Raw genomic sequence first — 20746 nt, 5'->3', positions numbered from 1 at the left:
GCATCGGCAGGCGGACTCTCAACCACTGTGCCACCAGGGAAGCCTGGCTTTCAGCTTTTCACTGTTGAGTATTATATTGGCTGGGGGTTTGTCATAAATAGCTTTTATTATGTTGAGATGTGTTCCCTCTATACCCACTTTCTTCAGGGTTTTTATCATGAATGGATGTTGAATTTTATCAAATGCTTTTTCTGCATCTATTGAGATGATCATGTGGTTTTTGTCTTTTCTTTTGTTGATATGGTGTATCACATTGATTGATTTGCACATGTTGAACCATCCTTGTGACCCTGGCATGAATCCAACTTGGTTGTGGTTATGATGTTTTTTATGTGTTGTTGGATTTGGTTTGCTAATATTTTGTTGAGAATTTTTGCATCTATATTCATCAAAGATATTGTCCTGTAATTTTCTTTTTTTGGTAGTGTCTTTGTCTGGTTTTGGTATCAGGGTTGATGGTGGCTTCATAGAATGTAGATAACAGTTCTGAACAAGAGGACTCTCAGCTGGCTCTTGCTGTTTTATGAAGGGTATTTTTGACTATTGTCATAATAGCTTTTGACCCATGTGTTCACATGATGAACTAAATTTTCCCACTGAAGTCAGCACTGATGGGACTGTCTGGAAATCACTCTGTCAGGTCTTGAATTCCATAAATTAAAGAACTTGTAGGGAATTCTCTGGTGGTCAAGTGGTTAGGACTCCATGGTTTCACTGCCAAGGGTGCAGATTCAATCCCTGGTCAGGCAGCTAAGATCCCACAAGCCATGCGGTGCAGCCAAAAAAATAAATAAATAAAAATTTAAGAACTGGTAGAGGTTTTTAGTTAATTAAAGGGAAAGGTAAAGCAGTGGTAATAATAATGAGTAACAATAATGAAAGTATGTAATAATAGTGAAATAGGACTAATGGCAATGAGGTTGCGGAGAGTGAAGATTCTCTTGTCAGGAGAGACCAGTTTTATCCCTGTGAGTGCACATGACCCAGTGTTTGAGTGCACCCAAACACTCATCACAGGAGTCTTCCCTCAAACAGCTTGGTCCTTCTCCCTCCTCGCAGGCTGGGAGCATCCCTTGGAGACAGCAAGGACTGTATTATAAAGGCATGTTATCCAATGCAGGACATCGAGGCTGCTTAAAAAATAATTATTAAGCGAGGGCGTGAACAAAGGAATGTAAGACGTAACAGAAAACATACGTGTCTCATGCATAAGAATTATTCTACAGAAGCTGTTTCCCATTTGAGACAAAATAAGAAACACTTGTTGAGTGGATGGATGGGCTTCCTCCAGGGCCTCAGGGGATGGGCACCCGTGTGGGAGCTGGTCTTGGTCTCTGTAGACATCATCTCTCTGGGTCACTGCCCTGGGGGCATGGTGGGAAGGGCTCCAGTCTGAGGACCTGTAGGCAGGAAGGGCCATAATAAAAGATATTCTGCCCTCACCATGGTTTGAACCCCAGGGAAAGCACTTTTTTCCCTTCTGTCTCGGTCTCCATCTCTTTTTTTTTTTTTTTTTTTTTTTTTTGCGGTACGCGGGCCTCTCACTGTTGTGGCCTCTCCTGTTGCAGAGCACAGGCTCCAGACGCACAGGCTCAGCGGCCATGGCCCATGGGCCCAACCGCTCCACGGCATGTGGAATCCTCCCGGACCGGGGCACGAACCCGTGTCCCCTGCATCGGCAGGTGGACTCTCAACCACTGCGCCACCAGGGAAGCCCTGGGTCTCCATCTTTTAACCTCCAAAATGGCTAGCCCTTGGGGCCAGGGTTTCAAAGGCTCTTATAGAAAGTTTGCCTCAGATTCAAAATCTAGATTTCCTGACCCTGCTTCTGCTCTAAAGCATCCCACTCTTGAGGGTGGGCTCAGCAATCTGCATCTTTTTTTTTCTTTTAATTTATTTTTTAATTTTTGGCTGCATTGGGTCTTCGTTGCTGCACACAGCCTTTCTTTAGTTGCAGTGAATGAGGGCTACTCTTCATTGCGGTGTGCAGGGTTCTCATTGCAGTGGCTTGTCTTGTTGCAGAGCACAGGCTCTAGGCTCGCGGGCGCAGTAGTTGTGACTTGCAGGCTCTAGAGCGCAGGCTCAGTAGTTGTGGCGCACAGGCTTAGTTGCTCCACAACATGTGGGATCTTCCCGGACCAGGGCTCAAACCCACATCCCCTGCATTGGCAGGCGGATTCTTAACCACTGTGCCACCATCTTTAACAAGGATTTGTTTGCCGCCATCTTTAACAAGGATTTTAACGTAACCTAACTTTTGAGGGTTCTTAGCTTGGGTGTGTGTTGGAAGCACCCAGGGAGCTTTCAGCAAATGCTGGCCCATGCTGTGTGCTTTGATTCAGTGGGGCTTCCACGGGGCTCTTTTTTACAAAGCTTTCCACAAAATCATCACAGTCTGTCTAGCACCATTTTACAAGTTGCAGAGAAGTGCCCCCTCTGGTGGGCCACAGCCTCTTGCCAGGGTACAGGGCTTGGGGAGAGCAGCATGGGGTGGGTTTCAGCCCCTTCCCCACCTCAGCCAGGTCTCTTGTGCAGTGAACAGTGTGCACAGCTGTGCATGGTATCTCTGGCTCCCAGGTGGTTCCAGTGCACACCCCATTTAGGAAGCAGTGACAAGTGTGGCTGTTAATAACCTTTGAAGGCTTTGGGGCAGAAGTGCACAGAGTAGTGTGTTCAGATTCACCTGGGGCAGCTTGTAGACCAGATTGGGGACAGCTGAGAGCAGAGCATCCACAGAGAAGCTGTTTTACACTGGCCTAGGTGGGAGGAGATTGGAGCTGATCTATTGTGGCAGCTAGGAAAGAGAAAGGATAGTCCTGAGCTGTGTAGAGAAGTAGTAAAGTGGACATTCCAACCTGCGGGGAGAGATTAGTAAGCAGATGGCCACTGAAACAGGACTGTGTGAGCCCACAGAGCACTCCAGGGTGCTGTGCTGGGGAAGGGTCCTCTCTCAGACCCTGTCTCTTCATCTGTGGCCAAGGGAAGTTCGATATCCCTGGAACAACTCTCAACCAAGGAGAGGCAGGTGTTGGCGGAGAAGTGACCCAGCTTTCTCATCCCCACTCCTTCAGGGAGCACCTAAGGTCACCTCCCAAACTACTCAAACCCCAGTCCGTGTCCCAGAGTCTGCTTTGGTGGGGATCCAGACCATGGGGCATGTTAATGGGTGGATCTCCAGCTCCAGAAAAGTGTGTCCTCACTTAGACAGGAGCCCTCAAATGCATCGGCTGTGTATATGTTTTTCTGGAGGGCAGAGAGTACAGGAAGTTGGTCTCCATGGGTCAACATCATATGTTTCCTGAGTGGGTGGGTCAGTGATGTGGAGCAGGGCTTCTCAGATGGTCATGTGCACAGAGGTTACCTGGAGATCTGCTTAAAATACAGATTCTAACTCAGCAGGTCTGTGTGGGACCTGAGAATCTGTGTTTCTAACAAGCTCCCACGTGATGCTGATGCTGCTGGTCCAAGGACCACACTGAGTAGCAAGGCCCTTAGCAGCAGGGTCCTTCACAAATGAGTTCTAAGGCTGCGGGGTATAAGTGGGCTGGTAGGTGGGATGGAACTCATCACTGTAAGTACGTTTCTAATATCAAGATTCCTGGCCAGGCTTTTAAATAAGTACTCCTCATACACTTGACTCCTACAAAACCTTTTCATCCAAACACCACTCATAAATTGTTTTTATGCCATGATGTTAAACTCCTTCTGATCATTTCAGGAGAGGTCGCCACCTTGTAGAGTTTTCATCCAGCCTGTAGGGCAAAGGAAAAAATGATAGAAAATCAAAATAATTTGATTCATGAGATGGAATTCAACTTTGAATTCTAGTATGTTGATCAAGAATTTGCAGGCTCTGGGAAATACTTTTGTTTTAAATCTAAGAATAGAAGCCACTGTTTAAAAATCTAAGAATAGGGATATCCCTGGTGGTGCAGTGGTTAAGAATCCACCTGCCAATGCAGGGGACATGGGTTCAATCCCTGGTCTGGGAAGATCCCACAAGCTGCGGCGCAACTAAGCCCACGTGCCACAACTACTGAAGCCCGCGCACCTAGAGCCCATGCTCTGCAACAAGAGAAGCCACCTCAGTGAGAAGCCCATGCACCACAACGAGGAGTGGCCCTCTGCTGGCTGCAACTAGAGAAAGCCTGTGCGTTGCAATGAAGACCCAATGCAGCCAAAAATTAATAAATTAATTAATAGTTTAAAAAAATCTAAGAATAAGTCATTTGCCTCTGTGTAACAGGAGGAAAAACTACCTGGATGAAAATCAAATACTTTGATTACTTCTTAAACCTTAGAAGACACAACTTACTGGTCTTTTCACTTTGGGCTTTTCAGTTAGAGCTGGTGGATTGATTGATTGATTGATTGATTGATTTTAACATCTTTATTGGAGTATAACTGCTTTACAATGGTGTGTTAGTTTCTGCTGTATAACAAAGTGAATCAGTTATACATAAACATATATCCCCATATCTCCTCCCTCTTGCGTCTCCCTCCCACCCTCCCTATCCCACCCCTCTAGGTGGTCACAAAGCACGAGCTGATCTCCCTGTGCTACGTGGCTGCTTCCCACTAGCTATCTGTTTTACATTTGGTAGTGTATGTAAGTCCATGCCACTCTCCCACTTTGCCCCAGCTTACCCTTCCCCCTCCCCGTGTCCTCAAGTCCATTCTCTACATCGCCATCGTTATTCCTGTCCTGCCCCTAGGTTTTTCAGAACCTTTTTTTTTTTTTTTTTTTTTAGATTCCATATATATGTGTTAGCATACGGTATTTGTTTTTCTCTTTCTGACTTACTTCACTCTGTATGACAGTCTCTGGGTCCATCCACCTCACTACAGATAAGTTAGTTTTGTTCCTTTTTATGACTGAGTAATATTCCATTATATATATGTACCACATCTTCTTTATCCAGTCATCTGTCGATGGACACTTAGGTTGCTTCCATGTACTGGCTATTGTAAATAGAACTGCAGTGAACATTGTGGTACATGACTCTTTTTGAATTATGTTTTTCTCAGGGTATATGCCCAGGAGTGGGATTGCCGGGTCATATGGTAGTTCTATTTTTAGTTTTTTAAGGAACCTCCGTACTTTTTTCCATAGTGGCTGTATCAATTTACATTCCCACCAACAGTGCAAGAGGGTTCCCTTTTCTCCACACCCTCTCCAGTGTTTACTGTATGTAGATTTTTTGATGATGGCCATTCTGACTGGTGTGAGGTGATAACTCATTGTGGTTTTGATTTGCATTTCTCTAATGATTAGTGATGTTGAGCATCCTTTCATGTGTTTATTGGCAATCTGTATATCTTCTTTGGAGAAATGTCTATTTAGATCTCTGCCCATTTTTGGATTGGGTTGTTTTTTTTTTTTTGATATTGAGCTGCATGAGCTGCCTGCATATTTTGGAAATTAATCCTTTGTCAGTTGCTTTGTTTGCAAATATTTTCCCCCAATCTGAGGGTTGTCTTTTCGTCTTGTTTATGGTTTCCTTTGCTGTGAAAAACGTTTTAAGTTTCATTAGGTCCCATTTGTTTATTGTTGTTTTTATTTCCATTTCTCTAGGAGGTTGGTCAAAAAGGTTCTTGCTGTGATGTATGTCATAGAGTGTTCTGCCTATGAACTCTGTTCCTCTAAGAGTTTTATAGTGTCTGGCCTTACATTTAGGTCTCTAATCCATTTTGCGTTTACTTTTGTATATGGTGTTAGGGAGTGTTCTAATTTCACTCTTTTACGTGTAGCTGTCCAGTTTTCCCAGCACCACTTATTGAAGAGGCTGTCTTTTCTCCATTGTATATTCTTGCCTCCTTTATCAAAGATAAGGTGACCATATGTGTGTGGGTTTATCTCTGGGCTTTCTATCCTGTTCCATTGATCTATATTTCTGTTATTGTGCCAGTACCATAGTGGCTTGATTACTGTAGCTTTGTAGTATAGTCTGAAGTCAGGGAGCCTGATTCCTCCAGCTCCATTTTTCTTTCTCAAGATTGATTTGGCTATTCGGGGTCTTTTGTGTTTCCATACCAATTGTGAAATTTTTTTTCCTAGTTCTGAGAAAAATGCCATTGGTGGTTTGGTAGTGATTGCACTGAATCTGTAGATTGCTTTGGGCAGTATAGTCATTTTCACAATGTTGATTCTTCCAATCCAAGAACATGGTATATCTCTCCATCTGTTTGTATCATCTTTAATTTCTTTCATCAGTGTCTTACAGTTTTCTGCATACAGGTCTTTTGTCTCCTTAGGTAGGTTTATTCCTAGATATTTTATTCTTTGTGTTGCAATGGTAAACAGGGGTGTTTTCATGATTTCACTTTCAGATTTTTCATCATTAGTATATAGGAATGCCAGAGATTTCTGTGCATTAATTTTGTATCCTGCTACTTTACCAAATTCATTGATTAGCTCTAGTAGTTTTCTGGTGGCATCTTTAGGATTCTCTATGTCTAGTATCATGTCATCTGCAAACAGTGACGGTTTTACTTCTTCTTTTCCAATTTGGATTCTTTTTATTTCTTTTTCTTCTCTGATTGCTGTGGCTAAAACTTCCAAAACTGTGTTGAATAATAGTGGTGAGAGTGGGCAGCCTTGTCTTGTTCCTGATCTTAGTGGAAATGGTTTCAGTTTTTCACCATTGAGAACGATGTTGTCTGTGGGTTTGTTGTATATGGCCTTTATTATGCTGAGGTAGGTTCCCTCTATGCCAATTTTCTGGAGTGTTTTTATCATAAATGGGTGTTGAATTTTGTCAAAGCTTTCTCTGCGTCTACTGAGATGATCATATGGTTTTTCTCCTTCAATTTGTTAATATAGTTTATCACATTGATTGATTTGCATATATTGGGGAATCCTTGCATTCCTGGGATAAATCCCACTTGATCATGGTGTATGACCCTTTAAATGTGCTTTTGGATTCTGTTTGCTAGTATTTTGTTGAGGACTTTTACATCTGTGATCATCAGTGATATTGGCCTGTAGTTTTTTTTTTGTGGCATCTTTGTCTGGTTTTGGTATCAGGGTGATGGTGGCCTCGTAGAATGAGTTTGGGAGTGTTCCTCCCTCTGCTGTATTTTGGAAGAGTTTGAGAAGGATAGGTGTTAGCTCTTCTCTAAATGTTTGATAGAATTCACCTGTGAAGCCATCTGGTCCTGGGCTTTTGTTTGTTGGAAGATTTTTAATCACTGTCTCAATTTCAGTGCTTGTGATTGGTCTGTTTATATTTTCTGTTTCTCCCTGGTTCAGTCTCAGAAGGTTGTGCTTTTCTAAGAATTTGTCCATTTCTTCCAGGTTGTCTATTTTATTGGCATAGAGTTGCTGGTAGTAATCTTTCATGATCCTTTGTATTTCTGCAGTGTCAGTTTTGCTTCTCCTTTTTCATTTCTAATTCTGTTGATTTGAGTCTTCTCCCTTTTCTTCTTGATGAGTCTGGCTGATAGTTTATCAATTTTGTTTATCTTCTCAAAGAACCAGCTTTTAGTTTTATTGATCTTAGCTATTGTTTCCTTTATTTCTTTTTCATTTATTTCTGATCTCATCTTTATGATTTCTTTCCTTCTGATAACTTTGGGGTTTTTTGTTCTTCTTTTTCTGATTGCTTTAGGTGTAAGGTTAGGTTGTTTATTTGAGTTGTTTCTTGTTTCTTGAGGTAGGATTGTATTGCTGTAAACTTCCCTCTTAGAACTGCTTTTGCTGCATCCCGTAGGTTTTGGTTTGTCATATTTTCCTTGTCATTTCTTTCTAGGTAGTTTTTGATTTTCTCAGTAACCTCTTGGTTGTTTAGTAGTATATTGTTTAACCTCCATGTGTTTGTATTTTTTACAGATTTTTTCCTGTGATTATATCTAGTCTCATAGTGTTGTAGATGGAAAAGATACTTGATACGATGTCCATTTTCTTAAATTTACCAAGGCTTGATTTGTGACCCAAGATATGATCTATCTGCAGAATGTTCCATGGGCACTTGAGAAGAAAGTGTATTCTGTTGTTTTTGGATGGAATGTCCTATAAATATTAATTAAATCCATCTTGTTTAATGTATCACTTAAAGCTTTTGTTTCCTTATTTATTTTCATTTTGGATTATCTGCCCATTTGTGAAAGTGGGGTGTTAAAAGTCCCTACTTTTATTGTGTTACTGTTGATTTCCCCTTTTATGGCTGTTAGCATTTGCCTTAAGTATTGAGGTGCTCCTATGTTGGGTGCATAAATATTTACAATTGTTATATCTTCTTCTTGGATTGGTCCCTTGATCATTACGTAGTATCCTTCTTTGTCTCTTGTAATAGTCTTTATTTTAAAGTCTATTTTGTCTGATATGAGAATTGCTACTCCAGCTTTCTTTTGATTTCCATTTGCATTGAACAACTTTTTCCATCCCCTCACTTTCAGTCTGTATGTGTCCCTAGGTCTGAACTGGGTCTCCTGTAGACAGCATATATACAGGTCTTGTTTTTGTATCCATTCAGCCAGTCTGTGTCTTTTGGTTGGAGCATTTAATCCATTTAAATTTAAGGTAGTTATCGATATGTATGTTCCTGTTACCATTTACTTAATTGTTTTGGATTTGTTATTGTAGGTCTTTTACTTCTCTTGTGTTTCCTGCCTAGAGAAGTTCCTTTAGGAATTGTTGTAAAGCTGGTTTGGTGGTGCTGAATTCTCGTAGCTTCTGCTTGTCTGTAAAGGTTTTAATTTCTCCATCGAATCTGAATGAGATCCTTGATGGGTAGAGTAATCTTGGTTGTAGGTTTTTCTCTTTCATCACTTTAAATATGTCCTGCCACTCCCTTCTGGCTTGCAGAGTTTCTGCTGAAAGGTCAGCTCTTAACCTTATGGGGATTCCCTTGTGTGTTATTTGTTGCTTTTCCGTTGCTGCTTTTAATATTTTTTCTTTGTATTGAATTTTTGACAGTTTGATCGATATGTGTCTTGGCGTGTTTCTCCTTGAATTTATCCTGTATGGGACTCTCTGTCCTTCCTGGACTTGATTAACTATTTCCTTTCCCATATTAGGAAATTTTCAACTGTAATCTCTTCAGATATTTTCTCAGTCCCTTTCTTTTTCTCTTCTTCTTCTGGGACCCCTATAATTCGAACGTTGGTGTGTTTAATGTTGTCCCAGAGGTCTCTGAGACTGTCCTCAATTCTTTCCATTCTCTTTTCTTTATTCTGCTCTGCAGTAGTTATTTCCACTATTTTAGCTTCCAGGTCACTTATACGTTCTTCTGCCTCAGTTATTCTGCTACTGATTCCTTTTGGAGAATTTGTAATTTCATTTATTGTGTTTTTCATCATTGTTTGTTTGCTCTTTAGTTCTTCTGGGTTCTTGTTAAATGTTTCTTGTATTTTCTCCATTCTCTTTCCAAGATTTGGGATCCTCTCTACTATCATTATTCTGAATTCTTTTTCAGGTAGACTGCCTATTTCCCCTTCATTTGTGTGGTCTGGTGGGTTTTTCCCTTGCTCCTTCATCTGCTCTGTACTTCTCTGTCTCCTTATTTTGCTTAACTTACTGTGTTTGGGGTCTTCTTTCTGCAGGCTGCAGGTTCGTAATTCCCACTGTTTTTGGTGTCTGCCCCCAGTAGATAAGGTTGGTTCAGTGGGTTGTGTAGGCTTCCTGGTGGAGGGGACTGGTGCCTGTGTTCTGGTGGATGAGGCTGGATCTTGTCTTTCTGGCGGGCAGGATCACGTCCAGTGGTGTGTTTTGGGGTGTCTGTGAACTTACTATAATTTTAGGCCGCCTCTCTGCTAATGGGTGGGGTTGTGTTCCTGTCTTGCTAGTTGTTTGGTATAGGGTGTCCAGCACTGTAGCTTGCTGGTTGTTGAATGGAGCTGGGTCTTAGCGTTGAGATGGAGATCTCTGGGAGAGCTTTCACTGTTTGATATTATGTGGGGTCAGGAGATCTCTGGTGGACCTATGTCCTGAGCTCGGCTCTCCCACCTCAGAGACACGGGCCTGACACCCGGCTGGAGCACCAAGGCTCTGTCAGCCACCCAGCTGGTCTTGCTAAAGCCTGGCCACCTGCAGCAGCCTGACCAATGGAATATTCAAATTGGAAATGTTGCCTTAGCACTGAGTGTTGGAGGAGATCTCCATCGCTCCTTACTAGAAATGAAAAAGGGTGGACAGCTCCAGCCTGAGAGGCTTGTCTGCTCACCCACTGTGGTGGGTGGGGGCTGGGATGGTGGGTTTATTTTTATTTATTTGTTTGTTTAGATTCTTTAGTTTGTTTTCCTGCCATCCCAAAGGGGGCAGTCATCAGCATTTGGGGAAGTGTTTTTATTTGTCTTCATGTTGGGAAAATACATGATTAGGGGTTGATGTAATGCACAGGAGGAGCATGTTACAGGAATAAGCTTATTCAAGTCATTTCTGATTTGTGTTGGTTTTTTTAAATGCCATATGATTTTTACTCATTTTAAAGCATCCGTAGCGCCAAGAGGACTGTTTGGGAGGAGCCTCCCTTGTCTCCACTTTGATAAGAAAATTGCTCCTCCTGGGACAGCTGACTTCCCACTGCCTGTGATGGGTACAGGGTTGTTCAAAGTGCACGCTCCAAATTCAGCACTCCTTAGCTTTGGAGGGGATTTTGGCTTTAACAGTTACGTGGTCCATCTGTCTCAAACATTTGTTTTGACTCTAGCTCTTGCTTGCTTTAGTTTTTTAAGCTTGGAAAGAAGAAACCCAGAATAGTCTGGGCCTTCACTTCCAAATGGGGGTTTAGACAAAAGTTTAAAAAGGCACTTGCTTTGTAGCACTTGCCTTGGAACCCCCACGTGTGCCGGTAATCACCTCTATTCCCTCAGACTGCTGGTTGCCAGCCCCTATCCAGCAGGGCCTGTAAACCAGTGCCCCAGCCTTGCCAGGCTATCAGCCACGATTGGCATCTGTCCTGGCTTCCTGTGTGCTCCAGGCTCCTTAAAGGCCACACGCTCCATTCATTGGGTTTATGCTGCCCACCTGCTCAGGCTCAGTTTCTGTGGGTTCTTCGGGGGATGGGGAAGAGGGGACCTTGTCTGTGCCTTGTTTGGGGTTCCCCGCCTCAGGCCCCCTCTGGTCCATTCTTAAATTGGCAGCTGGGAAATCCTGGGCAAGTGCTGTAACTTCTCTGTGTTCCAGTTTCCTCCTTGTAAAATGGGCATAAAAAGAGGAGCTACCTGGCATGTAACAAGCTATTACTGAGTAGGGGCCATCTGTGGACTCCGTCTTTACAACCATCCACCCTGTCAGGCCAGCCCCAGTCCTATAAGGCAGGTGTTATGGCTTCATTTTTCAGGTGAGAAAATGGAGGCTTGTAGAAAGGCCAGCCTGTTTGTGTGATGACCCATAGCTGTTACATATCCGAGCAAATCAATTGGGACACCGATGCCAAAGCTTGTGCACTTTCTATGCTGCAAGCCGTGTGCTTTTCTGCATGCTGAGGAATTCCATGGGCCCTGTCCCAAAGGATTCCCCTCTAGGATTAGCACTGTTTTTTCTGGTGAGGCTCAGGGTGACTCATCCTTGAGTGGGGCCAATAAAGTATCTCCGGGGAGTAAACTCTTTCTATTAACTCACTGGGCCAGGTTATTGAGAACCCCTGCTCACCTTTGACTCCTCAGTTAATTAGAGAATTTGGGATCAAGTGCTTCCAGAATTTCCCTGAATTCTCTATTAACTGAGTTAACACAGAGCTTATCAGCTCACGGGTCACACCTCACATGGCTGGAAGAAAGGAAGGGGGTCTTAGATGAATACCAAACTTCAGTCAGATGTAGAGCATGAAGGGTCATCTCAGTTTGACAAACACAGGAGGAAGTAGCAAACGGGAAGGTAAACTTCACACTCTTCTGGAGCCCAGCATTAAGCCCTGACCAGATTTGCGGATTTGCTGCTTCCACAGGGTACTGCGTTGGTGGTCAGAGAAAGTGTGGCTCCAGAATAAAATCGAATGCTGTGTGAATGGGAAGAAGGAGCCTGAAGGCCAAGGAGGCTCACTAGCTTCATGATCTGATTTCTTCCTGCCAGCCACACTGCATATTACACGCAGGGTTGGAGCTTGGCTCCGCTGGCCAAGCTCCCAGGGCCAGGATAGCCGAGGTATGTCTGGAAAAGAGAGGACCTTTGCCAAGGCAAGCATCTCCCATGCCAGGCAGACCAGCAAATAAGCTGCCTCTTGAAGTCCCTTCATCTGAATCCCCGAAGAGCCAAGGCTTGTTTAAGTACTAAGTGCAAACTAGGGAGCTACTGAATGCCCGGTACTGAGAATATAGAGACGAACGTGCAGAAACCAAGTAGGCTTTCATCTTGTGTTCTAAAAAAAAATGTTAATTGATATTTTTCTGATCCTGAGAGTAATGTGTCTTAGTAAAAAAAAAAAAAAATAGAAAATTTAAACTGAATTACTCAATCTCTGGGGAGAAACCTTGATAGCATTTTATGGAATTGGATGTGTCTGCTAGCCAAGGAAAAGCGGGACTGGGAAAAAGGCCAGTTTTGTGAATCTTCTTAAAATAGGGTCCAGAATTTCATATTAAAATTTTTTCTTTAAGTTTTGATTGGGACTTTACTTGAAAAATGAAACTAAAGATTATGAAAATAAGTTTATGTTATTCTACACGTAACAGCTCTTGTAATAATAATGGTCAAGGATACTTAGACCTAAGGCAAAAGTTTATTTGCTTTATTAGCATCTTTAAAATAGCAGTGCATTAATTTCTGAAAAGGAAGAAGTAACTGAGTCCTGGGTAGGCAGCTTTTGGATGTGAATATTCCTATTATAAGGTAACATTCTTTGCTTTATATTTTGCCTTTTTTTTTTTAGGACAATCACAGAAAGGTCGTTTTTATGATGGTACATTTTTCCCAAGCACTTCTCTTGATTTTTTAAATTTAAAGCCTTATCTTCTCAAACATCTTAAAGTGTTATCATCCAAGGATAATTTTGACTTCTTCAACAGTTGTTAACTGATCTAACTCTGCCAGATGCAGACTTAATCAGAGGCTTTGAGTGGTTTGAGCAGTTTCTGAGCATCACTTTCATTGATTTCATGAAAGCCTGCACCTTTGCAACAGGTTTTAGTAGATTTGCACTGCATATGAGTTGGATAATCAGATTCTACACTGTCTGGCAATCAGGGCCAAAGGGTAGACAGTCTGTTCACTGGTCCACATTCCCCATCAGCTGAGAGCTGGTAATCATAAGTCTTGCAACAGTGCTGAAGGTAAGTTCTCCAAGCTAAAGTCAGTGTAAGCAATGATTGAGGCACAGAAGGAATCAGAGCCACGGAGAAGCCTTCCTTGTCCCTAGAATCTTTCCCATGTACCTCCTGGTGGGGTACCACGTGCCTGGTGGAGGTAAAAAGCACCCTCCCCCCACTAGATCACTATTCCTGATGCTGTCTAAAGCCAGGGCACAGCTAGTTTAGCCACATCACCCCAACATTCATCTTTTAAAGGTTCCCTGAGACTTCTTTGACTACAGGATGCCTGCCTGACTATGGAGTGGGGGTGGAGGTGGGTGGGGGTGGTACCTAGCTCCATAGTGACCCTGTTTTTTAAGGTTATGCCCCAGGCAGGATCTAAAACCAGAGCAAAGGGGGTGCTGATACTGCTTTGAGATTAAGTGCTCCCTGATGGGGGCAGCTATGCTGACTTTATAACCAGTAGTTAGAAAGTTTTTCCTTGGGTTAGTATGGATTTGAACAACATTTGTTAGCATGTGAGGGTTCCCCTCCCATTGCCTCTCCCCACCTGGGAACAAATGCCCAGTACTTTCCAGAAGCTCTCAGTAACAGCAGCCTCATCTGTAAAGAGTATTGTCTGAGGTCATGTTCACCGGAGAAGAACCTGAGATGGGGATTCCTGGGCAAATGATTTACTGCAGAAATGCTCTTGGGAGAAAGGGAGTGAAGGGAACAGAATGGGGCAGAAGACAGAGGCAAGCAGGGATGTGCTCTTAGCCTAATCCCACGGGGGCTCTGGAACATGTGTTGCACAGCACAGCTGGTCTCACCTTGAGGCAAAGGGGCGGCCTTTTGCACCCATGTCAATCATAGGCTGCAGAGGAAGGGTGTCATAACCTCCCAGGCAAAGCAGCTCCCATTCAGCCAGGGACTGGAAGTCATCTAGTAAAGGGGTTCTGGGTGCAGTACTTGCGCCGTCCACACCAGCAGTCACAGTGTTTGCTGAAGCCCATGCTCTGGGGGCTTCTTTGCCTCATAGCAGCAGTGAAGGGTGGAAAACGGAATTAAAGCCTTTCAGTCAAGGGGACTTAAATACCCATGGGAGGGCTGTTCTGGTGCTGACAGGCGCAGAAGGGTGATCCATGACATTCCTCCCTGTCGCAGCGTCCAGGAGCGCGTGAGTCATGACCATACACTGAGTGCTGTCATTCCTACAGATGTCTTTGGTTTTCACTCTTTTTGCTTGTCCCCCACCCCAAGATCCAACCGGAATTCTGTCATTTCTATTAGACTGAGTAGGGTGGAAGAGAGATGTGGAATAATGCAATGAATGCTGGTTTAAATGTTATTTCCTCGCATTTTGGAATTAACACAAATAAGGTAGTTCAGCAGTTCTCAGATAATCAGAAGCAGTCTTAGATCAAAGCTGAGTAAACGGAGGTCCCCTCAAGTTCCAGAGTAAATTTTTAAAGCCTAGTGAGTCCTTCACATCCATGTAAAACCTGAAGAAGTCTTCGGGGTGATAAATCTTTGAGAACGGATAGACCTTTGACTTAAATTGAAAACCTCTGTCCTGGTTTGAAAGGGATTTCCAGTGAGATATTGAGCTTTGGAACTGGGTTGAGTAATATAATTTATGTATATCCTGGGATGCTCTTGAGAGTAATTACACCAGGACGACAGACATAAACCAAGACTGTCCCAGGGAGTTAAGGTCACCTAGGCTTGAGCTCGCTGCCTCTAATGCCCACAGGCCAGTTAGCTAGGATTTAGAGTAGCTTGTACTTGGGCCAATTGTGGACATTGCTTCTTGGGTGAGGAATTATAAGGAAGAGGATGGTGACAAGAGGCCACCAACAGTGAATCGTTAGGACCAATCTTTGGGCCATGCAGTTCGTGAGACAGTATTTGAGAAATTATTCACTGGTTTTCCTTATTCAGATTGCCGCTGCATGTTCTCGAGATTCCAAGAGCAGCCCCTCACACTGCCCTGTAAATGTCTGTTTCTCAGTTGGAAGATGTCCCTCTTCTAAGCTGTGCGCTCTTCAAGGACAGGGACTAATGTCATTCAGATCTGTGTCCTCAGTGCTGATCGTGGGAGGTGATGTGATGACTCAGCCACTCAATGGATGCTCAGGGTCCATTCCAAATCCTGTGCCATGCCCATATTAAATATGCAAACTTACCTACCACCCATGAGTGTTTGGGGCAAGATGGGTGAAGGAAACCTTGGAAGAAGGGCTGAGGAAAGGTGTTCCTGACAGTGGGAACAACTAGACAAAAGTGTGGAAAGTGTGGAAATGAGACCAAGAAAAGGATATTTGTAGAATAGTGACATATGTTCTCAGAGAGGTAGGGGCCAAATGGATGCCAGTGTTAAGATTTTGAGCTTTATTATGTTCATAATGGAGAGAGGCATTTTAAGAAGATTCCTCAAGCAGCCTGTGGAATGGACGAATAAAAAGGCAAACTCATAGCAGTGGCTCCCAAAGCATTGCACAGTGGAACACTTAACTGTATCACGTACCATGAATTGAAAATGCTTATCTCAGCCCCCACAATCTCAGAGTATACTCAGACCACTGGAGCGTGGCCTGGGAATCTGTATTTTTAAGACGCTCCGAAACCAATTTTAATGCAGGAGGTCCCAAGCCCACATGAGGGATGCTGACTAAGGTCACGGAGAACAGTTAGAAAACTTAACAGTCACTGAGATCAATTATCCCCATTAGATATCTAGATTGGATGCTGAAAGATAAGCTACAGTTCCCTTTTATATTTATATATCTCCTATGTTTTATTTCCTTGTATTTCGGGTTGTTTGTGTTGCTGTTGCTTTGTTGCTATTTTCTACATAAAGTTTTATTGATGTTTAGAAAACAGACAAAAGTACACAAATCATTAGGTGCCCACCTCAGTGAATTTTCACAATGATCACACCTGAGAACATCCCCAGCACCCCGAGAACTCCCTTCCACTTGCCACCCGCCAATTATTATCTTGACTTCTAATCCCACAGATGAGTTATTTGGTTTTTGTCATTTCTACTTTTTGTGTTTGATAATGTTCATAATATATTAGTGTAATAGTATATGTGTATAACATGTAACTAAGTAGGTATGTTGTTGTAAGTGCTCGCATTTTTTTTTTTTTTTCTGATTAGACACACAACTTAAACTTTTTTTATTTCACCCATCTACCTGGAAGTTTGGGTCTGGGCTGAGGTGCAGGTCTTGGAAATTGGAGGAGGGAGCATGGGTGACATTTCAGAGCCAGAATCCACACAGGTTGGTTCCTTTTGGCTGCCATTGTGTGTTGCAGAGTTGCCAAAGCCCTTGAGAAGATCAGGGCCTTGGTAGGGGAAGGAGATAGGTTTTAGAGTCAGTCGAGAATGACCTTGGGGGCTTCCCTGGTGGCGCAGTGGTTGAGAGTCCCCCTGCTGATGCAGGGGACATGGGTTCATGGTCCGGTCCGGGAAGATCCCACATGCCGCGGAGCGGCTAGGCCTGTGAGCCATGGCCACTGAGCCTGCGCGTCCAGAGCCTGTGCTCCACAACGGGAGAGGTCACACAGTGAGAGGCCGGCGTACCGCAAAAAAAAAAAAATGACCTTGAGGAAGTCACATGACCTCATTGAACTCCAGCACTCCAGCTTCTAGACATTCAGCCAGTGCTAGTTCTGTTCTGTGCCTTCTCCTTTTCCCAAATCTGCAAACATTCTGTCTCCCCTCGGAAGTCTTGATTTGGCCTCAGTGACTCGGAGAGGCCCTGTGGGTTATGAAGGGCCTCCTGCTTTTCTTTGACTTTGGTTGTAAACTATGTGTGCAGGTGGTAAGATGGCAGCTCCCCGCGGCCCCTTTCCTGGTTTTCTTGTGCCTGTCTGTAGAGTCCAGTCCAGGCCAGCTATGCTGGGAGCTCTCTCCTTGCCCTTGCACCCAGCCCCACCCTGGGAAGGCTTGCTGAGGGTGCAGCTCAGCCCTCATTGCTTCATGCTGTAGAAAGAATCCCTGTGTTTTCCTTGGTGTGATTTTCTTAGCGTTTATTTTTCCTCAACTAGTAAGGTTTTGAAAGGCAAGATTAGGGTGTGAGCCAGAAAGGCGACTTGGATGCCTTTTAATGCAAACCTAAGGAGGCATCCAGCTCACGTGTGGGCTGTCCCGTTTCTCCAGGAGAGCACTGGGATTCAGAGCCAAAGGGTTGATTAAGAATGAAGAGTGTTCTTACTAATAAGAACCTGCTGTATAAAAAAAAAAAAAAAAAAAAAAAAAAAAAAAAAATACAAAAAAATAATTGCTTTAAAAAAAAAATCACATTTTTAACTGTTTTTATCCCTACATCTTCCAAACTTTTTGACCCCAAAACCCTTTTTAAAAATGTAATACCCACAGAACTAATGTTTTACAGAACACAGTTAGGGAAACTCTGATATACAATAACAAACATGATAAAAAAAAAAAAAAGAATGAAGAGTGGTTTTGTCCTCTGCACTGTCTTCCCAGAGAACCTCTGGCAAGTGTGGTGGCGGGGCGAGTGGGCAGTCAGAGGACGATGGGGACTTGGCCTGTCAGAGGCTCCTCATTCCAGCACAGCCAACAGTGGCTGTTGTCTGAGAACTTCCCTATAGCAGGACCATGTCTGCTGAAGCCTGGATTTGCCTCCCTGGGGCTCCTCCACACACCTGTCCTGGTGCAGCCAGCCCATCTGTTGGTACTTTTTGTCTTTCAGGAGGAAATGGGCATTTCCTGTGAACTGCTGGAATCGGACTTCCTCAAATGTAGTGTGGGATTCCCTTTCATGAGGTCGAAGTCGAAGGTAAGGGGCAGGGATGGGGCACTTCCTTGACAGCACCCCCGGCCCTTCCCACCAGCCACTCATTCTGCAACTGCCTTCCCGAGGTTTTGTCCACACCCCACTGCAGCAGGGTGGTCAGCAAAGCCCTGCCTGGGCACAGCCAGCCCTGTCCATGGCCATCTCCAAGTCTGTTCCGGGGCGCCGTGGACATGTGGTCCTTCCCCTTGATCCATGTGACATACCACAGATGTGAGACACATGCCACGGCCTTTGTACTTTGTCAAGCACCATCTGGTTGGCCTCTTAACATTTTATTTTCTGGGACATCCCATGCCACTTTGAGTCCCTGGGACAACATAGGAGAAGATGTGGTCTGGGCTAGTGATCTACGGTCCTGGCTGTCGCCCCCTGGGAACTCACGATTTTTGAAGAGACCTCTTAAAATATAAATAATTGTATTGCACTTCATTTTTTCAGAAAAGTACAAGAAAGTACAGTCACTTTGGTATTTATAAGGAGCCAAATTTTCTAAGCTCAAACAATAATATGGTTTAGCATATTCGGAGATTCATGGAACATTCTAGTATGTGCCATCATTATAAAGAGATGCAAAGACGTAGAAGATGTGATTTTTGGAGGTAAAACTAGACTCTAAAAGACCAGTTCTGCCTTTTTAAATGGAAGCTGTTTTCCCTGCTATGATTTGAAGGAAATTTTATATTCGTCTACCTTTTTTCCCTTCCTAAAAAAAAAAAAAAGAAAGTTTAATCCTTTTATCCTGCCTATGTCATAGAATTGGATCATTTTAATCTCTAAGGCTTTTTGGTCTCAGTACATAGGAGCTGTTTTGCAAACCAGTTGTGAGAATGTTCTAGTAAGGAAGATTTGCTCATTTCTTAGCAAATCACTTGAATCCCTCCGCCTCATTGAATGTACCTGCTCCAAACTGTGGTGGCTCTTATATCTGTGATTCCTCAGCCTTTTTTCTGGCTCTGATCCTCATTCTGTCCACATTCATCCCAGGAGAAGGGAAGCCCCAAGTGGTGGCTGCCCTCAGAAAAGCTGGCAGAATATGGGCCAAGTCCTGTGAGATTCCAGGTAGGGTGAGGATGCAGGAGGAGGACCCTGAATGCTGGGCATCATTGCCTGTAGTAAAATATGGCACGCACATGCACGCGCGTGCACACACACACACACACACATTTTATTGAAATCTTTTGAGCAACAGGAAATAGACTTAATTGAAACACTTTAAAAGTAGCCATTTTGGGCTTCCCTGGTGGCGCAGTGGTTGAGAGTCTGCCTGCCGATGCCAGGGACACGGGTTCATGCCCCCGTCCGGGAAGATCCCGCATGCCGCGGAGCGGCTGGGCCCGTGAGCCATGGCCGCTGAGCCTGCGCATCCGGAGCCTGTGCTCCGCAACGGGAGAGGCCACAGCAGTGAGAGGCCCGCGTACCGAAAAAAAAAAAAAAGTAGACATTTTGTTGTAAAATCCAGCCTCCTTCCCTCAAACCTAAGGTGCGTCCTGCTAGTTTTAAAGATATTTTAAAAGGAAAACTTATTGCAGATGGATCCAGGATCACTTCCCATAAAGAGAAAGTGAATAAATGAATACAATGAAAATAAAGTAATCTTGACTTCTGGGGCCTTAAATTTTGTTAAAATTCATTCTCTCTCAAAATAGTCACAGAGCCAACAAAGTATGGATGTTGGATGTTGGATTTTTTTTCCAGCTTGGTAATGTCACTGCCTTCCTCCACATGCAGAAGTGAGGGCCTGTAGCAAGGCTGGTCCTGGAGGCAGGGCTCTGGGGGTGAGTCCCTGGAGAAAGCCCCAGAAGTGACCCAGCAGGGATGGGGCTCCCTTTATCCACAGCCCGGCTTGTCCTCTCCTGCCCTCAGACCCTGTGGGTCATCAGGCTCCAAGACCATCTGCTAAGCCTCATGACCACACTATCTGCTTACTTCGCTGGCCGTATGCTTCTGTCTCTTATGACCAGCCTGCCTGGTCCCTGACCTTCTGTTCTCCCAGGCCTCTGGCTCTCATTTTGGCTTTGTGCCCAAATCTTTTGCTTCTTACCTCACTTTGATCTTTAGAGGGTTTAATTCAGATCTCCTGCCAGTTCAGACTCTCTGCTGCAATGAGACCCTTGACTTTCCCTTCCTTTGGGTCCTCCAGCTCTGTTTCCTGTCCTATCTCCATGCCCCGCCCTCACTGTAAGCTGACAGGTCTCACTGCAACAGAAATTTCTGTCTAGAAAGGGATGTCCAGCATCCACTCTAGTTGATGGTCCAATGTCATGATCCAGTGTTCATTACTTGCAGGTAGCATTCAGTTCAGTAGAATACAGTGTTGCAAAGTTAGACCATTGCCTAGAATTCGTCATAAAGGAACGAAATGACGTCATAAAGGAACAAATATTTAGATACTAAATAAGTCATAGACTCTCAGAACTTGATGGAATTCAAGGATCATTTTGTCCACCCTCTTCTTTTTTATTGAAATGCAAAGAGATCGAGTATCTTGGCCAAGATCACATAGTTTGTGGTAGGGCCTGGCTCTATAAGCCCTGCCCGAGGGGTCCTTGCTGGTTCCCACACTTGCCCAGTGTGTATATGGTGAAAACCATTTGCTTGGAGCAGTGTTACCCGAATCACAGGGTGCCCACCACTGGGAGTACCTGAGATGATTTTGGGTGGCTCATGAGATGATTTTAGGTGATACATGGACATAGCACTAAACCACGTTGACTCTAACAGAAATTTATTACCTTTTCAACACTCTT

At 43.9% G+C, this 20746-nt stretch overlaps 1 protein-coding gene across 1 annotated transcript in view; it reads left to right on the top strand.

Moving 5' to 3' along the window:
* The window catches only part of ITGA9 (integrin subunit alpha 9), a 371922-nt gene that overhangs the window by 274560 nt on the left and 76616 nt on the right, over window positions 1–20746 (top strand). The window contains exon 19 of the mRNA XM_007462694.1: window positions 17895–17981. Coding sequence (XP_007462756.1) covers window positions 17895–17981 — 87 coding nt within the window. The remainder of the gene's footprint in view (window positions 1–17894; window positions 17982–20746) is intronic.

The sequence above is a fragment of the Lipotes vexillifer genome, unplaced genomic scaffold (genome assembly GCF_000442215.2).
Source record: "Lipotes vexillifer unplaced genomic scaffold, Lipotes_vexillifer_v1.1 scaffold539, whole genome shotgun sequence".
In the NCBI taxonomy this organism is placed as follows: Eukaryota; Metazoa; Chordata; class Mammalia; order Artiodactyla; family Lipotidae; genus Lipotes; species Lipotes vexillifer.
The sequence above is the reverse complement of the archived record's forward strand: the minus strand, read 5'-3'. Positions and strand labels throughout refer to the sequence as shown.